This window comes from Camellia sinensis, chromosome 5 (assembly GCF_055761805.1).
Source record: "Camellia sinensis isolate YWXY chromosome 5, ASM5576180v1, whole genome shotgun sequence".
Classification (NCBI taxonomy): Eukaryota; Viridiplantae; Streptophyta; class Magnoliopsida; order Ericales; family Theaceae; genus Camellia; species Camellia sinensis.
In genome coordinates, this window is record NC_138965.1 from 103749172 (window position 1) to 103768168 (window position 18997).

Genomic DNA, 18997 nt, shown 5'->3' on the forward strand with positions numbered 1-18997 from the left:
AAGTCATTCTGCTTCTTCCCCAGCTTTATCTAAAGCTATAAATTCTAATCCCATAGTAGACCTAGCAATGCAAGTCTGTTTGGAAGATTTTCAAGATACAACCGTACCACCAAAATTAAAGACATACCCACTGGTGGATTTGAGTCTCTGGTATCCGATATCCAATTTGCATCATAGTATCCTTCAAGTACTGTTGGATATATAGTATAATTTAGTCCATTGTTACAAGTAAATCGGAGATATCTTAGAACCCTTATAATAGCTTTCCAATGTTCTTCTCCTGGATTACTCGTATAGCTACTTAATTTACTTACGGCGTAAGCTATATCTAGGTGAGTGTTGTTCATCAAGTACATTAAGCTTCCAATAATTTGGGCATACTCTAATTGAGAAATACTTTCTTGTACATTTTTAGAAAGAAACAAATTAACATCCATAGGTGTTCTTGCAAGATGATCCTCATTTGTACTGAATTTGTCAAGTATTTTCTTAATGTAATGTGATTGCAACAAAGCTTATCCTTCCGATGTTTTGGTAATTTTCATGCCAAGAATTACATTAGCAATCCCCATGTCCTTCATGTGAAAATGTTTATTCAACATTTTCTTGATAATTTTAATCATATCATTATTACTACCTATGATGAGCATATCATCCACATAAAGACATACTATAACATAACCTTTGTTTGTGTTTTTAATATAAACACATTTGTCACATTCATTAATTTTGAATCCATTTGACATATTGCCTTGTCAAATTTCTCATGCCATTGCTTTGATGCTTATTTTAAACCATATAATGATTTAACCAATTTACATACTTTCTTTTCTTTTCCCGGAATAGAAAGTCCTTCTGGCTATTCCATGTAAATTTCTTCATTTAACTCACCATTTAAGAAAGTTGTTTTCACATCCATTTGATGAATTTCTAAATTGTTCAAAGATGCAATGGCAATTAGCATTCTGATGGATGTTATTCTAGTAACCGGTGAGTATGTATCAAAGTAATCAAGACCTTCTTTTTGTTTATATCCTTTAACCACAAGTCATGCCTTGTATTTTTCAATTGATCCATTCGCTTTCATTTTTCTTTTGAAAATCCACTTGTATCCAAGAGGTTACGACCTGGTAGCAAATTCACCAATTCCCAAGTGTGATTTTGCAAGATGGATTCAACTTCACTATTTACAGCCTCTTTCCATAAATGAGCTTCAAGACTGGACATAGCTTCTTTGAAAGTTAAAGGCTCATTTTCTAATAAAAAAAAGTTAGAAAAAATCTAGACTAAAAGATTTTGAGGTTCTAGTACATTTATTACGCCTAGGTTCCTCTTCCTCGTTTTGATCTATCTCTTGCTCTTGTTCTTGATCTTGTCCTTGATCATGACTAGTAATAGTATCATAAGATCTTTTATTAGTACTAGTCTCTTATCCAGTTTTATTTGGAAACACATGTTCAAAGAATGATGCATTTCGAGATTCAATAATCGTATTTACATACATTTTGGAATGTTCTGACTTATGAATCAAAAACTGATATGCACTACTATTTATGGCATAACCAATGAAATATGCAATCAATAGGTTTAGAACCTATCGTAGTCTTTTTAAAACTAGAAATACGCAATCAATAGTTTCAAAAACCGATATACACTACTCTCCCATGCCACATTCATAAGGTATTTGATTCACTTTCTTTTGGAGTACTTTATTAAGAATATAATTAGTAGAAAGTATTGCTTCCCCCCACAAATTCTAAGGTAATCCAGAACTTATTAATATAGCTTTTATCATTTCTTTTAAAGTCCTATTTTTCCTTTCATCAACTCCATTTTGCCGAGGTGAGTAAGGAGCGATGGTTTGATTAATTATTCCATGTTCTTTACAAAACTCACCAAAAGGTGATTTATATTCACCACCTCTATCACTTCTTAGTTTTTTTAATTTTCTTACCAAGTTGATTTTCAACTTCATTATTATATTAAATAAAAGTTTCCAAAGCTTCATCCTTGGTTTGAATTAAATAAACATAACTATATCTAATATAGTCATCTATGAAATGCGATAACATATTTTTTCCCACTTCTAGTTTGAATTGATTTAAAATCACAAATGTCACTATAAATTAATTCAAGTGGTTCCGTACTTCTTTCAATTGAATGAAAAGGAGTTTTAATTAATTTTGCCTCAACACAAATTTCACATTTATGATTTAAATCAATGTCAAATTTAGGTAAACATTCCATATTATTTGATCTACGCAAAGATCCATAATTAATATGTCCTAGTCTACAATGCCACAAATTTGAAGACTCAAGCAAGTAAGAAGAAGATGTATTATTATTAATAACAGAGAGTACAATAGTCATTACATTTATTTTGAAAAGGCCATTAGATATGTAACATTTCCCTACATACATCTCATTTTGGTAAGTACAAATTTGTCACTTTCAAAAACTAGCCTAAACCCATTTTTACTCAACAGAGATCCGGAAACAAGATTCTTGCGAATGTTTGGTATATGTATCACATTGTTGAGAGTGAGTTCCTATCCAGATGTCATCTTCAGAATAATCTTTCCTTATCCTTCAACTTTAGAAGTCGAGGAGTTGCCCATGAAAAGTTGGTCACTGTTGTCCACTACAGAATAAGATGTGAACATCTTTTTGTTGGCACAGATGTCGCGAGTAGCACCAGTGTTCACCCACCATTCTTTAGGATTTTCGACAAGGTTTGCTTCGGAAACAACTGTAGAAAGATTTATGTCCTCTACACCATTGGAAATTTTGTCCACTTCGCTAATATTGGCTTGAGTAGCTTCTTGCTTGATCTTCCTTTGCCTTTGCAATTGCTACGGCAATCTTTGGCCCAATGTCCTTCTTTGTCACAGATGTAACATTTGCCATTGAACTTGTACTTTTTAGTTTCCCCTCCTTTATAGCCTTGTAAGGAACTTTTTCCAGATAACTTTCGTTTCTTTGCTTGTGGTGCATGTTCCACCAAATTTGCCTTTGACTCTATTGGATGCTTACCAGCCCATTTCTCGAAATTGCGGTTGTCCTTCTCAATCCTCAAACGCACAATCAATTCCTCCAATGTCATTTCTTTGCGCATGTGTTTGAGGTACTTCTTGAATTCCTTCCAACATTGTGGTAATTTTTCAATTAAGTCAACAACTTTGAAGGATTCACTGACAGACATGCCTTCTGCATAAATGTCATGCAGAATGAGTTGAAGATCTTGAACTTGACTGATCACAGTTTTTGAATCAGTCATCACAAAATTCAGAAATCTGCCAACCACAAATTTCTTTGAGCCAGCATCTTCTGTTTCGTACTTTTTCTCCAAAGACTTCCAAAGTTCATTTTCCATCTTGATAGGGCTGTAGACGTTATACAATTTGTTATCAAGTTCATTCAAGATGTAGTTTCGGCAAAAAAAAACAGCATGTGTCCAGGCATCGACCGCAGCAACCACTTGTCGGTCTGTTTCATCCTCTTTCAGAATAGGAGCATTCTCACGGAGGAGACGCGCCATGGTTAGAGAAGTAAGATAGAACAATATTTTTTGCTACCATCTTTTAAAATTAATTCCTAAGAACTTCTCTAGTTTTTCTCCGTAATTGACTGGCACAGTCATAACAGAAGGAGGGGTTGGCACAATTGCAGTCACCATACCAGTACTGGTTTGAACATTAGTTTGACCGGTTTTAGTAGCCATGAATTCTAAATTATAAACCAAAATTATAATTAGAATTTTTATATTACACAAAAAATTAAAACCATAAACCTAGAATTTAATTCTGTAAATCTAAAAGAATCAAGAATTGTAACTTTTATTTCCAATTAATTTGAAAATAAAATTTTATTTAAACAAATTAATCCCACACAAAAAAATAGTTCTGTAACACTTCAAAAATTAAAATACTGAAAACATAATTTTAATTAATGAAAACTCAGAAATTATTTCTGAAAGCTAAAATTAATTTCTGACCAACTTTACAAATGAATATTCTGAAATTATTAATGATAACCAGCATATTACTACTATTTGTCAAAGAAAATAAACAATATATTACTACTATTTGTCAAATAGTATTTTACTAATATTTGTATTTTCCAACCAGAATATTATTTTGTATAAGCACATAAAATAATTTCTATAAGAAGAAGAAAGGAAGAAAAGGAAACAAACGAAAAATTCTATATAAACAGAATAATTAGAATTTATCTTAAGATTGTTGGAACAATCTTCTGTGTAAAATAAATAATTTGAAACCAAATCAAACAAATAAAAATAAATTACTTATATAATTTATTTTCCAAAATGAATAAGTACAAAAAGATTAAGTCGACTATGTGACACTCTGTCCTTAAGGCAAATTCGCCCCGCTTAGGTGCTTACAGATAAATGACGTCTATCTCCCAAGATACAATGATCAACACAGATTGTAGTAGCACTCCAAACAATCTGTACAACAAACTAGAACCAATGTTCTATACTTTCAGAATTTTTCCTAAAATAATATAAAGAATAAATCAATGTAAGAGAGCACAAAGAAGAAAATGAGAGAATTTTCTGAATGAAAAATATGCTGGAAGAGGGTCTGCTGTTATAGGGCCAAACATGTATGAATTTCAAAACCAAAGAGGCGCAAATTTCAAACTAAACAAATGCAGTTTGAACCGAACAGGTAAGGTTTGAATGTGAACCTGTTGAAACAGGTTTGAATCCGTCCGATGCAATTCTGTTAAAACTACTTGACAAAAATTGTTTGAGTCTACTGGAAAATGAACTATGTGGACAAAAAATTTTGGTACAGTTTGAACCGAACAGGTAATGTTTGAATTTGAACTTGTTGAAACAGGTTTGAATCTGTCCGTTGCAATTCTATTAAAACAATTTGAAAAAAAATGTTTGAGTCTGCTAGAAAAAGACTGGAAAAGGCACTATTTGGATAGAAAAATTTGGTGCAAAATTTAAATTAATTTTTCCCATAAGAATTTGAAATTTTTTTAGGACCGACCTGATTCACACCCGTGCTCGGCACAGCTGCGGCGCGCGCGCGCCTGTAGACGCACCCTCAGACCTTATGCTACAGTTCAGACTCAATTGGTGTCACGGTCTTGTATCTAATATCGCAGAGTACAATGCAAGACCGATGAATCATCAAAGAGTCCAAATCTGGCAAATCGTTTTTGAAAACAGATGTTTTTGAAGGAAGTGCCAAACATGGACTGCTTTGCCAGATACAGAGTCGCCACCTAAATATTTTATTTTGGGAAATTTAGGAAACCCTGACTCGTTTGCATAAGGCCACGTGTCCGTCATCACCAAAGTTGCCTCGGCTCGGTACGATTGGGGAAGGTTAACTATGAGCACCCCCTCTCGCCCGATTCGAAGATTGGCCTCTACTAACCATGATATCCGTTTTTGAAAATGTTATGTGTTCTTATTCCGGTTATTAGCCTAGAATTACTATGTTATGCGCACAGCAAACAAGTATAGACCAAATCGCCTAAATTGGAACAAAACATTTCATGCTTGTTTTGAAAATGGTTTGCTACTCGCAAGTAGGCTAAAAATGTAGATTTCGCCACCCTGAGGTGGGCTTTAGAAAAGATGATTTTGCCACTATCTAGTGGGCTTAAAACTCACAGTTTTAATGCGTTATCCCAATTTAGTTAATTCAACCTCTATCCACAGGCATTCAAGCAGTTATATCACATAAGCAGCTAGCCTCATGGTAATCATGCTATTATGGCAACACTCACATGCATGTGGTATGCTAAAGCATAAATGCTTACCGAGTACTCCAAGCCAAAACAGAAGCTAGTTAGTAATCATGTGCATGATCCTAGTTCATGTTGAGATGGCTAATGCAACACATGCAAGATGCAACTACAATAGGCTCGGCTATCCTAAAGATGGCATGTGAAAATGCTGCAACAAACAGGTATTCAACTTGAAATTGAAATACAAGTGCAGTTAGTATGATGTACTGAGCCTGGTGCATGTAAGATGAATGGATGGATGCAAACATGCTATCATACTATATGCTAATTGAAGCATGCCCTAGACTAACCATTGAAAGCTAGTAAATAAAAGGGAAGAAAGACGTGGGGTTGGGAGACATACACACACTCACGCACACTTATTACACAATTGCCCTCACTCGGAGGGTCCGAATAAATATTACAGTCCGAATAAATAATATTAAATTAATTATTACAGAATTTCTAATTAATTAACAAATTAAATACAGAAAGAAGGTGGCCACAGCCCTGCCTCAGGATGCGTGAACGATGCATACTTGACTCGTCTCGCTTGGAAACTCGCTGCCATAGCACTGTTGCCTCTGTTTACACTACCTTGCCCCTCTAAAAATTCTGAAAGTCCCCAGAACTGCTCCTTGAGCGTTGTGGAATGTTACCGGCCAAAAGAATATACTATCGGCCATGGGAATACTCTCATCGGCTAAATATTGTGCTCTCGGCCAAAAATTCTTTGCCGGTCGGCACTCAACACTGCCGGCCGGCCAAATATTCCTGCTGAAACCTGCAGTTGACAGCAGCAGAGGGCAAGCAGTGTATGGCATGGAATTTTCAAGCAAATGTATGTATGGACACACTCCCTATCATGTTATGGACTCAAGGGAGCGTGGCCCTCGACCCTCGGGGCATCAATTGCGCATTTCGATGCATAATGGCCCCAAAGGCCAAGTATGCAATTTCAATGTAAAATGAAATGCACACAAAACATACAAAGGGGCCCCAACCTCCATCATGTTTGATTAAGAGAGATAAGATGCAAACATGCAAGCAAGACTAATGCAACATGAGCATGTCATATTATGCAAACCGTGAACTATTCAACAAGTACGCAACAATGTCATGTGACCAAGGATGCCTCAAAATAGTCCCTAAGCATGCCATAACAATGCCAAAACCATGCTTAAACACAAGCAATACATGCTAGAATGAGAGGGTAAAATGTCAAGCAAAGTAGGCCAATAAGCATGATTTACACTACAAGTGCAAGAAGCAAATGAGGGATGCTCTAACCAACCCAAAACAGAGCTAAAGCATGGACAAAATCTTCTCAGAGCTAAGCCAAAATATGCTAGAATGATGGTCTAAACACATGATACACATTAAGGCTAGAGAGAGGATTGCACTACAAGTACATGGGGCATGCAAGAGGTGTCCGAACCAATGCAAAACAGGGTTATGACATGCCAAAATACTACCAAAAACATGCTGAAGAGGAGCCAAATCATGCTTGAGAAACATGTCACTTTGGTGAGCCTCAAGTAGGATTACACTACAAGTATTAGAAGCATGCAAGGGGTGACCAAACCAAGCAAAAACAAAGTCAAGGCAGGTCTAAAAAGTCACAAAAACATGCTCAAACAAGGTCTCAAGAAGATGGAAACACATGCTCATTTGATGAGCCATTAACACAAACCGGCAAAAGCAAAGGAGGGGGTACAACCCCCACCCATTTGGGACCTCAAAACCCCATCCCCACCACTGAAATTCCTCTAGAATTCAGTGGTTAAAAGGCCAAGAAAAGACCAGCTCGGAGGTCAACAAAAGTGGCCCAAAACAAGGCAAAACAAAGCTCAAAAGGGGGTAGATCACCCCCAACACCAAAATGACCTCAAACAAACATGTTAGGGACTTATAAACAAGACTTTTTTTAGTTGAGAGGTAAGTCTAAAACAGCATGCAAATATGGCAAAACAAGCTATGAAAACAAGGCTTAAAAGAGGTAAAAAGCTCACTCTTGAAGCACAGCAGCAAATCAGCAACTTTTGGACCAAAAAAAAAAAGGCTTCAAATCACCCCAAAAATCACATCCAAGGACCTCAGCTCAATAAAGGGAGTAGAGAACTAGGTGTTTGTGTGCAAAAGTGCAAAGAAAATGCACTTTTGAGCACAAACAAGCCCTAAACCTTAGAGAGAGAAGCAGAAAATATAGAGAGAGAGATTTTTTTTGCTCAAAGTTGTATCTCCTCATTTTTTCTTTTTTTTGTTTTTTGTTTTTTGTTTTTTTTTTTTTTTTTGAGAGAGCTTGATTGATATAGATATATATCAATCTGCAGCTCCTCAGAACACCCACGTCTAGGTATGGGCTGGGGTATGGCCTAGAATGACAGCTGTGCCAGCTGTCTACAGAGATATCTGTTGAAAACCACACTTGGCCGACCGGCCATCAAAGTGGCTGACCGGCAGTCAAACTGGCCGGCCGGCCATCACATTTAGCCGATTGAAAAGTAAGGTGCCCGGTGGACAGGAGGCTTGGTCGACAGGCCATCTCCTTCCCTCAGGAACACATCCATAAGCTCTTGGTGCAAAACCAGGCACAAAACAGTCGAGCCGAGAGATCCTGAGGCAAGACGCGTAGCCGAGGCCTTCGGGAACTCAAGACGAACACAAACAAGGATGATCACCGAGTGTTCAAACGGTGACGTCCAAGTCTTGAGGACGGTCAAAAATGGGGTGTCTACAGTTGCCCCTCTTTGACAGAACTCGAAAGTCATAAGAATGACGGGAGTGAATGTCAAAGCCCAAGGACGACCCATTTTTGACAAGGCCGAAGACTTAGACAAGCATGCAAGACAACAAAGGTATGCGCCCGCAGGCTGGGGCAAAATGCAAAAGACAATGCAAGGAGCCGAACATAACTTATGATCATGCAAAGAAAGCTGTAACGAAGCATAACATGCGATAGTTTTAAGCTAGCATACACCAAACTACACTACAATACAGAAAGGATGTAAGAGAATTATGCAATTCTCGATACGTCTCACTCGGAGAATACAGTACCTGTCCGGTTCATTTGGTTGCACCAGCCTCAAATGAACCGTACATACAATATCGTGCCTATAAAGAAAGCAAACTTAACAGGTACAATATTGTTAGCAACATGCCTAATAATGCAATCGAAAGTGCGTGACAACACAAGTCGAGTGGGGCGCATAACAATGCTGTGAAGGGACAAACACATGTAAGTAAAGAACACGTGACAACGTGCACAATGTGTATGAAGAAATTTGAACACATGTAAGTAAAGCATGCGTGTCTACGCAAGCAATGTGTATAGAAACTTGAAATTGAACACATGCAAGTAAAGCATGCGGTCTACGCAAGCAATGTGTATAGAAAGGAACTTGAACACATGTAAGTAAAGCATGCGGTCTACGCAAGCAATGTGTATAAAAAGGAACTTGAACACATGTAAGTACAGCATGCTTTCTACGCAAGCAATGTGTATAAAAAGGAACTTGAAATATGGTAAAGGTAAGCTATCCAAGATGTTGAAATACAAAGTACTGCAATACATTATAATTGAAGTGATTTGTGGAGTTCACAAGATACACAAAGGATACGGGAGAGGATGCTCCTCGCACGCATGGAGCATTACTCATAGCAGACACAATTTGAGGTCAACTCGGAGGTCTATGGACGTTTCAAAGGTGTACTTCCTTGCACTGCCTTGAGAAACTTGAGGTGCCACACCAAACAATGGATCCCAACAAAGGCGCGAGAGATGTATTGACCTCAAGGGATGGGTTACCGGTATCAACTCTGATACTTTGCTGCCCTACTCTCTTTTTTGGTTTACTTTCCTTTTTACTAGTAGTTAAGCACATTGCACTGTCTCAGGCAGGGTTTGTTATCATTTTTTCAAAACTGTGTATTTTCGCAAAACACATGATAGAAATGAAACTGCTATTTTGTTCAACAGGGTGTTACATTTGTGCTTTCTATGCATCGCATCACATGGGATCACATAACAATGTGAATGAAATTCGTTTGAAAATAGAGTGTTCGCATCGTAATAATCAGGTAGTGAACCCATTTATAACTCGATAAGCAAAACAGAGAGACTCGATACAACCAAACAAGTGCGAGTACAACCCGATAAGCAAATATACGACAACTCGATAAGCAAATAGGCATGACTCCGCAAGAATCGATCACCGGAGGGCATTGGAGGTGGTAGAATTCCCCAATCCTTAACATAAACAGTTCACAGAACAAGGAGGAAGACCACCGGCCAGGGGTAGAGGCCATCGGCCATGATAACTTGTCACCGGCCAAAAGTAGTGGCCGGTCGGCACTACATTTGGCCGGCTGGCCATAAATTTCTGGGACCACCAGAACTTTGACATCTATCCTCTACTCACACCTTATCTTCTACAAAAGGCCTTAGCTTCGTAGTTCTACTCAATTCAACATTGATTTGCTCGAAATGGTGGGATTTCTTGCCCAGAATCTTTCGTCCTGGATTAACAACTTGGATGGCTCAGAAAAGCTGAATTTTCGGGGTTTCGGCATAAACGCACTATTCACTCTGGGTCGTACCCCGTTACACCTCCCGTTTCTCCATGCGGCGGCAAGGTTTTGGAATCCGGTGACACATGTCTTTAGCTTTAGCGGGCAAGAAGTGTGTCCTACCTTTGAAGATTTTCGAGTTTTACTGGAATCTGAGCGTGACGAGGAGATCCTGTCCCATCTTAATTTTGGCCATGCCCAAACCTTAGGGCGAATGTGTGGACTAACTATGCGTGACGCTCGGTCTCTGATTTATGACGGAATGTTGGACATTTCCAGTTTGATCTATCGATTTTCCGATGCCGGCGATCGCAACGACCATCATTGGCAAGGCTTCCGGTGACACGCCCTCTGTTTGTGCATGCTATCTCATTTTCTGTTTGTCTCAGGCTCCGTTCGATTGGTCGAGGTTACCCAGGGCTTGAAAGAGGGCAAGAGTTGCGTTGTCATGACTCTGGCTGAGACATTGATGGGGTTAGACGCCTTTTATCGTCGAGAGACGACCAGATTTGCGGGAAGTCCATTATTGCTGCAGATAAAGTTTCCCACCTAATCTCATATGTGTACTAACGCCGTTCGGCCCTCAAGCTCGTTTTCTCACAAAACCCTTTTCTTACTTTTTCTCTCATCGTACATCTCTCTATTCTTTATTCTCTCATTTTCATCCCTTCCCAGGTGTGGTTGATGGACAAGTTGCAGGTTGTGGACTCTTGCCCAGCATACTTAGCTCGCGGCTACTTCTTCAGGCAACGTCTGGTCAACACCCTTGATGAGGGTTGGTGGTTCGACTGGATGTGCAATTTATCTGCCGACGTCATTGCTTGGCGGTGCCCTTGGATCAATCTACCGGCAATGGGCTACAGCATGTCCCGACAGATTGGGATTCAGTTGATTGGCTTTACTCACTATGTGTTCTATTTCCCATTCCGGTTCCGACGCCAATTCGGCCATGACCAGATTTGCCCCGCAGAGGGGATAGAATATCCTGCTGCTTTTTCGTTTCGAGGTGCGCAGCTTGTTCGGCAGGCCACAGTGTGGAGGACAAGAGAACTCTTGGCCCCCGCTCCTACTTTCAGTTGTACTTTGTCTGATGAGTGCATAGATTGGCTTAATAAGGAGGCACAGATCGAGCCCAGCATGGCACCGGGGGCTTCGACCAGCTCTGGAAGGTGGCGTAGGAACACCTGACTTGACTATGCCCCGGATTTATTGCTTTATTAGTACTTTCAAGTTTTCCTTATGAATGTGATAAAAAAAGCAACTTCAATTTGTATGCAAGAGCAGGAGGACTCTGTACTGAAATCAATGAACTTGAAGGTTGTGGTACTGAAAATTTTCCATTTTGGTCCGGAGATGGTCATAGTTGTAAAAAGATTAATTTGAACAAAGTCAACTTTTATCAAAACTTTTCAAAAATATTTTCGATATGGATCAGAACTGGACACGCCTGGGATCTGTCACTGAGATGCACAAACCCCGAATCCCAGCAACTAGAAAGTTGCCCCTAGTCTGCCAAGCACTGCACCGAAGATCATAACTGAGCTCTTGGATGTTGAATAAACAAAGATGGCCCAAGACCATCAAATGGACAAAGTTGATCGGGGAAAAGTTTATGGCTGAACTTCAGGACGAAGCTGCCTACGTATCCCAAAGATGGGAATCAACCCTTACATAGTTCAGGCTTGGGTTCACTCGAGTATTTTCGCTCTCCTTTTACGCTCTAACTTTTGCCAAGGCCGCCCTTTGCGGGTTTTCAACCTTGCGAGCTCAGTTTTTATATTTTCTAATTTTTCGTGCTCTAACTTTTGCCTAGGTCACCCTTTCAGGTTTTCGGCCTAGCGAGCCTGTCAGGGGTAATATTTCTTCAATTTGTCCATGTTGATCAGTTGGGAGAACTCTAGGCCATCTAGGTCCATCAGAACGACAGCTCCACCCGACCCAATAGACTTAATGATGTAGGGACCAGTCCAATTGGGTCTGAACTTGCCCCTTGGGTCATGGATGGGTGCTCGGTTATCCTTGAGTACCAAAACTCCTTCTTTCAAATTCCTAGACTTAACCTTCTTGTTGAAAGCTCGGGCAATTCTGCACTGATAACCTTGAACATGGTGCAATGCTTTCAGTCTTCTCTCATCAAAGAGCATGAGTTCCTTGAATCTGCTCTGCTGCCAATCTGCTTCAGCTATTTGACACTCAGCCAATACTCGCAATGACGGAACCTCAATTTCGATAGGTAGAACAGCCTCCATCCCATAGACTAATGAATACGGAGTTGCCCCAGTAGAAGTTCTAATTGAAGTCCGGTAGCCCCACAGAGCAAACGACAACTTATCTGGCCAGTCCCGGTAGGTTTCCACCATCTTCTGCAGTATGTTCTTGATGTTCTTGTTGGCGGCCTCAACTGCTCCGTTGGTCTGCGGCCGGTATGTGGACGACTTATGAAAAGCCACATTGTATTTCTTTAACAAATCAATCACCTCTTTCTTGAAATGGGAACCATTGTCTAAAATAATCTCGTTTGGGACCCCATAGCGGCAGATGATGTTGTTTCTGATGAATTTCGCAACATGTGAAGCCTTCAACACCGCATAAGATTGGGCCTCAACCCACTTCGTGAAGTAATCTATCGCGACCAGGATGAACTCATGCCCATTCGACCCCTTCGGAGTAACAGCCCTGATCACATCGATTCCCCAAACTGAAAATGGCCATGGTGAAGTCATATTGTACAACTTCGACGGCGGAATGTTCATGCGATTTGCATGGATCTGGCATTTGTGGCATCGCCGAACAAAGCCGATACAATCCTCCTCCATGGTGGACCAGTAGTAACCCTGTCTGAGGATCTTCCGCGCTAGCATTACCCTATTCATATGTGCCCCACATTCTCCTCCGTGGATGGCCTCCATCAGGCGCTTTGATTCCTCAGCTTCTACACACAGCTTATGCATTCCTAGATGACCTCTCTTATACAGCTTACCCCCGCAGATGATGAACTGAATGGCCATTCTTCTGATTGCCCTTTTATCCTTGGCGTTTGCCTCTGGTGGATACATTTCCTTCTCCAAGAAGTTCCAGATGTCGTAATACCAGGGGTTTTCGTCTTGAACCTCATCTATGGCGGCAATCGACTCGTAGGCTGGTGCAAATTTCTGGTCAATGATGACTGGACGCATCCGGACTCCGGACGGGATGTCTATCATGGAAGAGCTAAAGAATCTGCGAACTTGTTGTTCTCTCTTAGTAGATGAGCAAAATTTATCTTCTCAAACCGAGGAATTAACAAGACCAAGGTCCGGTGATACATCATCATCTTTTCTTCTTTGACTTTCCAGTCTCCTTTTGCTTGAGACACAACAAGGTTCGAGCCCCTGATGACGTCCAACCGTCTTACCCCTAGTTCCAGGGCTACTTCTAGACCGGCAATGCATGCCTCATATGCTGCTTCGTTATTCGAGACTTCGAATCAGAGTTTGAATACTAGAGGGATACGGGAATTCTCGGGTGCTATCAGTAACACCCCTATTCCATACCCATACTGGTTTGACGCTCCGTCAAAGTACATCGTCCAAGTTTCATCGTCGATATGCAAAATCGCCTCATCTGGGAATAAGTACTCCACTGCTTCGCCCCCTTCAACTGGATGGTCGACTAAGAATTCTGCTACTGCTCTTCCTTTGATGGACTTGCACGTCACATATTTCAGATCGAATTCGGAAAGCAACAGCAACCAACGAGCTAGCCTACCCGTAAGTGCCGGTTTCTCGAAAAGATATTTGATGGGATCGAGTCGTGAAACCAACATTACAGAGTGAGCTAACAGGTAGTGCCGCAGCTTCCTGGTAGCCCATACCAAAGCTAAGCAAGCCTTCTCCAACAGTGTGTAGCGAGTCTTATACTCTAGCATCTTCTTGCTCAGATAGTAGATGGCTCTCTCCACTTTGTCCTCCGATTCTTGCGCGAGCATGCAACCCATTGTGGTCTCGGTTACCGAAAGATACAATATCAACCGTCTCCCCGACTCTGGCAGTGACAACACGAGCGGGTTCTGTAAGTATTCCTTGATCTGTTCAAAAACAGCTTGGCATCGGCCGTCCCATTGGAATTTCTTTCCTTTCTTCAGGAGACCAAAAAGTGGTTCACAAGTGAAGGTTAATTTTGAGATAAACCGTCTTATGAATTGCACTTTACCTAGAAAGCCTCGCACCTCCTTTTCAGTCCTTGGTGGTGGCATTTCTAGGATGGCCTTGATTTTGGAAGGGTCGACTTCGATACCTCTCTGTGTAATAAGAAACCCCAGCATTTTCCCTGCTGTAACACAAAACGTACACTTCTGAGGATTCAAACGCAACCGGAATTCTCTGATCCTTTGAAAGAACTTTTGCAAGGCGGTGTAGTGGCCCTCTCTTTCTTTGGACTTGACAATCATGTCGTCCACGTACACCTCAACCTCTTTGTGGATCATGTCATGTAATATTGTGGTCGCGGCCCGTTGATATGTAGCTCCAGCATTCTTCAACCCAAACGGCATCACTCTGTAGCAGTATGTCCCCCACGGGGTGGTGAAAGCAGTCTTTTCCCGATCTTCAGGTGCCATCACTATCTGATTGTAACCTGAGAAGCCATCCATAAATGAAAGCGAAGCATGCCCTGCCGTGAAATCCACCAACTCATCAATATGTGGCAAGGGGAAGTCGTCCTTTGGACTAGCTCTGTTCAAATCCCTGAAATCCACGCATACTCGGATTTTGCCATCTTTCTTCAACACTGGAACAATGTTGGCCAACCAAGTCGGGTATTCGGATACCAGCAGGAAGCCTACATCGATTTGCTTGGTGACCTCTTCCTTAATCTTGATGGCCCAGTCTGGACGAATCCTTCTGAGTTTATGTTTGATAGGTCTGGCCTCGGGGTCAAGAAGGATCCGGTGCTATACAATCTCAGGATCGATTCCAGGCATGTCTTCGTAGGACCACACGAAAACATTTTTGAAATCTTTTAATAAAGCGACTAAGCGCTCGCGTTCCTCCGAAGACAACGTGGACCCGATCTGGACCAGCCGCGGGTCCTTCTCAATACCAATATTCACAGTAGTGATTTCATCAACTAAAGGTTTAACAAATCTTTCCTGCTCTTGATCAATTAATCGTTGCAAAATCAGAGGAATTTCTCCCTCGTCGTTTTCATCAAAATTTTGAAAGTCCTGATTTAAGCAATATATCAAAGGTACAGAAAAGTACTCGGAAACCACATCCACATTATTCTCATTAAGTACTTCCAAACCGTCCGATTCTTCTGTTACAACAGACTCAAAGGAGAAAGAAAAAGACGACCTAGACAGGACTGTGGCATCTGGGTTATCACCCCCAGGAATACCAGACTCAGACTCAGTCGAGCTGGAACCTGATTTCGACTCACAAGACTCAGTGGAATCAGATTCCGGCTCACTACCTGACCCGGCGCTGTTCGACAAAAATCCCTCTTCGTATTGCCAAATGAGAGAGGGTGCGATGGATGCATCCAAAATAGTTGATGGTAGGCCCGCAGCCGTTTCATTCCCGATCATGGACACCGAGAAGTTATCCCCCAAGCACTTCTGTTCGATCGGAGGATCTGAAAGTAGACATGCCAGTGCTATCCCCATTTCAAGTTCGGTGTCCTCAGACTCCATTTCCCCACTATGCTCAGCCTCGACTGTCGGGTCTGTCTGCTCTTCGGAAACATCGTCCCCAGATAATTGTAGGTCAAAGAAAATCTCGAACCCCGGTACGCACTTCCTCTCCGCGTTCAGCCACGGCTCCGAAAAATCACAGAATGGAAAATCTTCCCCCTCCCAGACAAAGCGTCCGTTTAGGGTACCCTGGATGGGCCAGTGCATCAACTCAAAAGGCTTCCCCATCTATTTCGCTTTGGCTCTTCCAGCCATTTCCTTTCCTTTCCTTACCCAATCCTCCTTGGTGGCAGATAACCCAAGGCAAAGGTATGAGAGTTATGTGGCACTTCGGCCAATGCTGCGACGCCCTTCGGGCCGTTCCTTCCTAACCCCATCCCGGGGATGTGTTGGAGTTTGTTCATGAGGTATATCGCTTGAGCACTGACATATATCCCCTTGTTAGCAGCCATGATGTTTTGTACAACCCGAGCCTCAGCAAGGATGAAACCTGATATAAACACGTCCTCCATGCCGTGCTCAATTTCTAAGACTGGTGTAGATATCTCTGGAGGTGGGTGGATCGATGAATTTCCGAAAACAATGGCTACTCCCTTTTCATAGGGGTATTTCACCATCTGATGCAGAGTGGACGAGACGACCTTCACTCGATGCAGCCATGGCCTCCCCAAAAGCAGGTTGAAAGTTGTCGGAACTTCTAAGACATGGAAATCTATCTCATGCTGTCTTGGCCCAACTTTAGTCTGAATTTTCACCATCCCCATGACCTCTCTACTTGTGTTATCGTATGCCCGAATTACTTGGGCTGTTGGTAAAAAGTCCGCAGTTTTCAAGCCGATCGCATACGCTGTCCTTGCCGGGCAGGCGTTGATGGCGGATCTGGTATCAACAAGAACCACCGGTATCCATTTATTCTTACACTCCACAGAGATGTAGAGTGGTTTGTTATGGTTTGCCCCCTCAGGTGGCAGTTCCTTGTCGGAGAAAGTCAGCGTCGGGGTAGCCCCTTCGGGAAAAACTAATCCTACTAGTTGTTCTGGCGTGGTTTCTATCGAAAGCTTTGCCTTGTCCATGGTTGATAAGACAGCCTGTCTGTGCACTAGTGATGTCATAAGCAGTCCCCCAGATGGAGATGTCTGCTTGTATCTTTTTTAACTGTTTGAGCACAGCCTCCTCTTCAAGTTGTTTTTCTTTCTGCTTCTCTGCCTCCTTATCTTTCCCAGACACCTCTGGCTGATCTAGATGTGGGGGCTTGAAATACCGCCCATTCCTAGTCATATGATCGACTTCGCCGATGTACCAGGTATCATCTGGTTGGTTATTCCCCCAATCCTCATCTGTGTAGGCAAGACATAAATCCTCATCTTCCCGCCACATTCCATCAGCAGCCGACAGACACCTGTCCGGCTCTGGTATGACTGTTCTCGTACTCGCGGTACCTTCCATCCCTATGCTCGCAGGATTCTCTGTTCCTGTGCACACAACAGTTTCAGTCCCCACATGGGCCTTTGCCTTTCTGATTCTCGCGGGATCTTCAAATCTTTCCTATTCCGACCGTATCAACACAGCTGGCTACTCAATAATTCCTGCATTCAGAATGCTCCAATCCCGAGCGAAATTCTTGACACTGGCGTTCTCCGGCGATGTATTCTGTTCTCCGACTCTCTCGACTGTCACTGACATTCGTGCCCCTGCCGGACCCTGTCTTGGTTGGAACTCTTCCACCACATCTGGTTGATCATCCAACCACCCAGTAGCCTCTGCTGATTCCTCATAATCAAACCAGTTGACGACTGCGCCCCCTGGATCTTGGTCACTGTAAAACTGGAGATTGGCAAGGTCCTCTTCCACAGCCCTTAAATCATCTGTTCCCTGTCCCAGACTATCCCCTTGGATCACACACAGTTCTCCCCCTGTTGGCAATTCCACATCTGGCCCATCTTGGCCTATTGATGAAATGTAGTCACCCGGACTATATGTCTTCTCAACACAACTCCTAGATTTTGCAGACTCTGACTCAACAACCTTCTTCTCCTTTCGGATCTCCTCTCTCCTATTCTCGATAGTTACCATCGTTGGCTTAGGTCGGGTCATGGAGATGTCCATCATGCACAAGTCGGTGCAGTTGGGAGGGAATACCTCCGGCTTAGGCTGGTGGGAAGGAGTGATATAGATGCTAGGATCGTAAGGCACGACCCCAGTTTGGATGAAGTTGATCCTTTTAGGCGGTGGAGCTTGGTTATGTGTGGGGAGAGGGTTTGTTGTAACATTGGGTTTCTCGGGAGGCAGAATCACCCTGTTATCGATGAGATCTTGAATCTCATAACGTAAACGGAAGCACAAATCGGTGTCATGACCGTGCTGTTGGTGAAATACGCAATATTTGGCTGGGTTATGGGTAGGGGGAAGTCTTTCTGGTAAGGGCCGCGGTTCTAGGGGCTTCAAATGCCCTTTTCTGATTAAAACCCCCAGAGCTTTGGATAGGGGCATGTACAGTGGAGCGAAGGTTCTTGTGTTTTTGGGTGGGTATTTGGCTATTTGGGTATGGCTTCCGGACGCGCCGGAGAATGGTGCAGCTGCCATGGTTCTTGGAGGGGGGTTGGTGGTGACCATGCTCACTTCGGAGGATCATGTAGTTGTAGTACCACTTGGGCCTGCATTAGTGTTGCGGTTGAAAGTTCTTCGGGGTTGCTCCCGGTCATTATCAATTAAGTCTTGCTTTAAGGCATCCTCAATCTGCACCCCCATTTCATGTAGATCATAAAAGGTAGGGAAGGGGAGTACAATCATCTTTTGTATCAACTTCGGCTGAAGATTGCGCACAATCATCCGAATCTGGTCTTTGTCTGTAGGCCTTAAGGTCATCATCGAAGCCTTAGCCCTCCATCTGGTCACGAATTCTGAGAAACTCTTTTTAGGCTCTTGCCTTGTTGTCTCGAGATCACAGGTTGTAATCTCGATTTGTGTATTATATGAGTATTG

At 42.1% G+C, this 18997-nt stretch overlaps 1 protein-coding gene across 1 annotated transcript; it reads right to left on the reverse strand.

Annotated features, from left to right (window-relative positions):
- Nucleotides 1-2582: 2582 nt before the first annotated feature.
- On the reverse strand, nucleotides 2583-3538 carry LOC145791581 (uncharacterized). The gene is made up of 3 exons (XM_082871947.1): nucleotides 3339-3538; nucleotides 2919-3251; nucleotides 2583-2841 (listed from the first exon to the last, which is right to left on the reverse strand). Exons 1-3 carry the CDS (start codon nucleotides 3536-3538, stop codon nucleotides 2583-2585), a joined length of 792 nt encoding a protein of 263 aa, XP_082728073.1.
- Between the last annotated feature and the right edge of the window lie 15459 nt (nucleotides 3539-18997).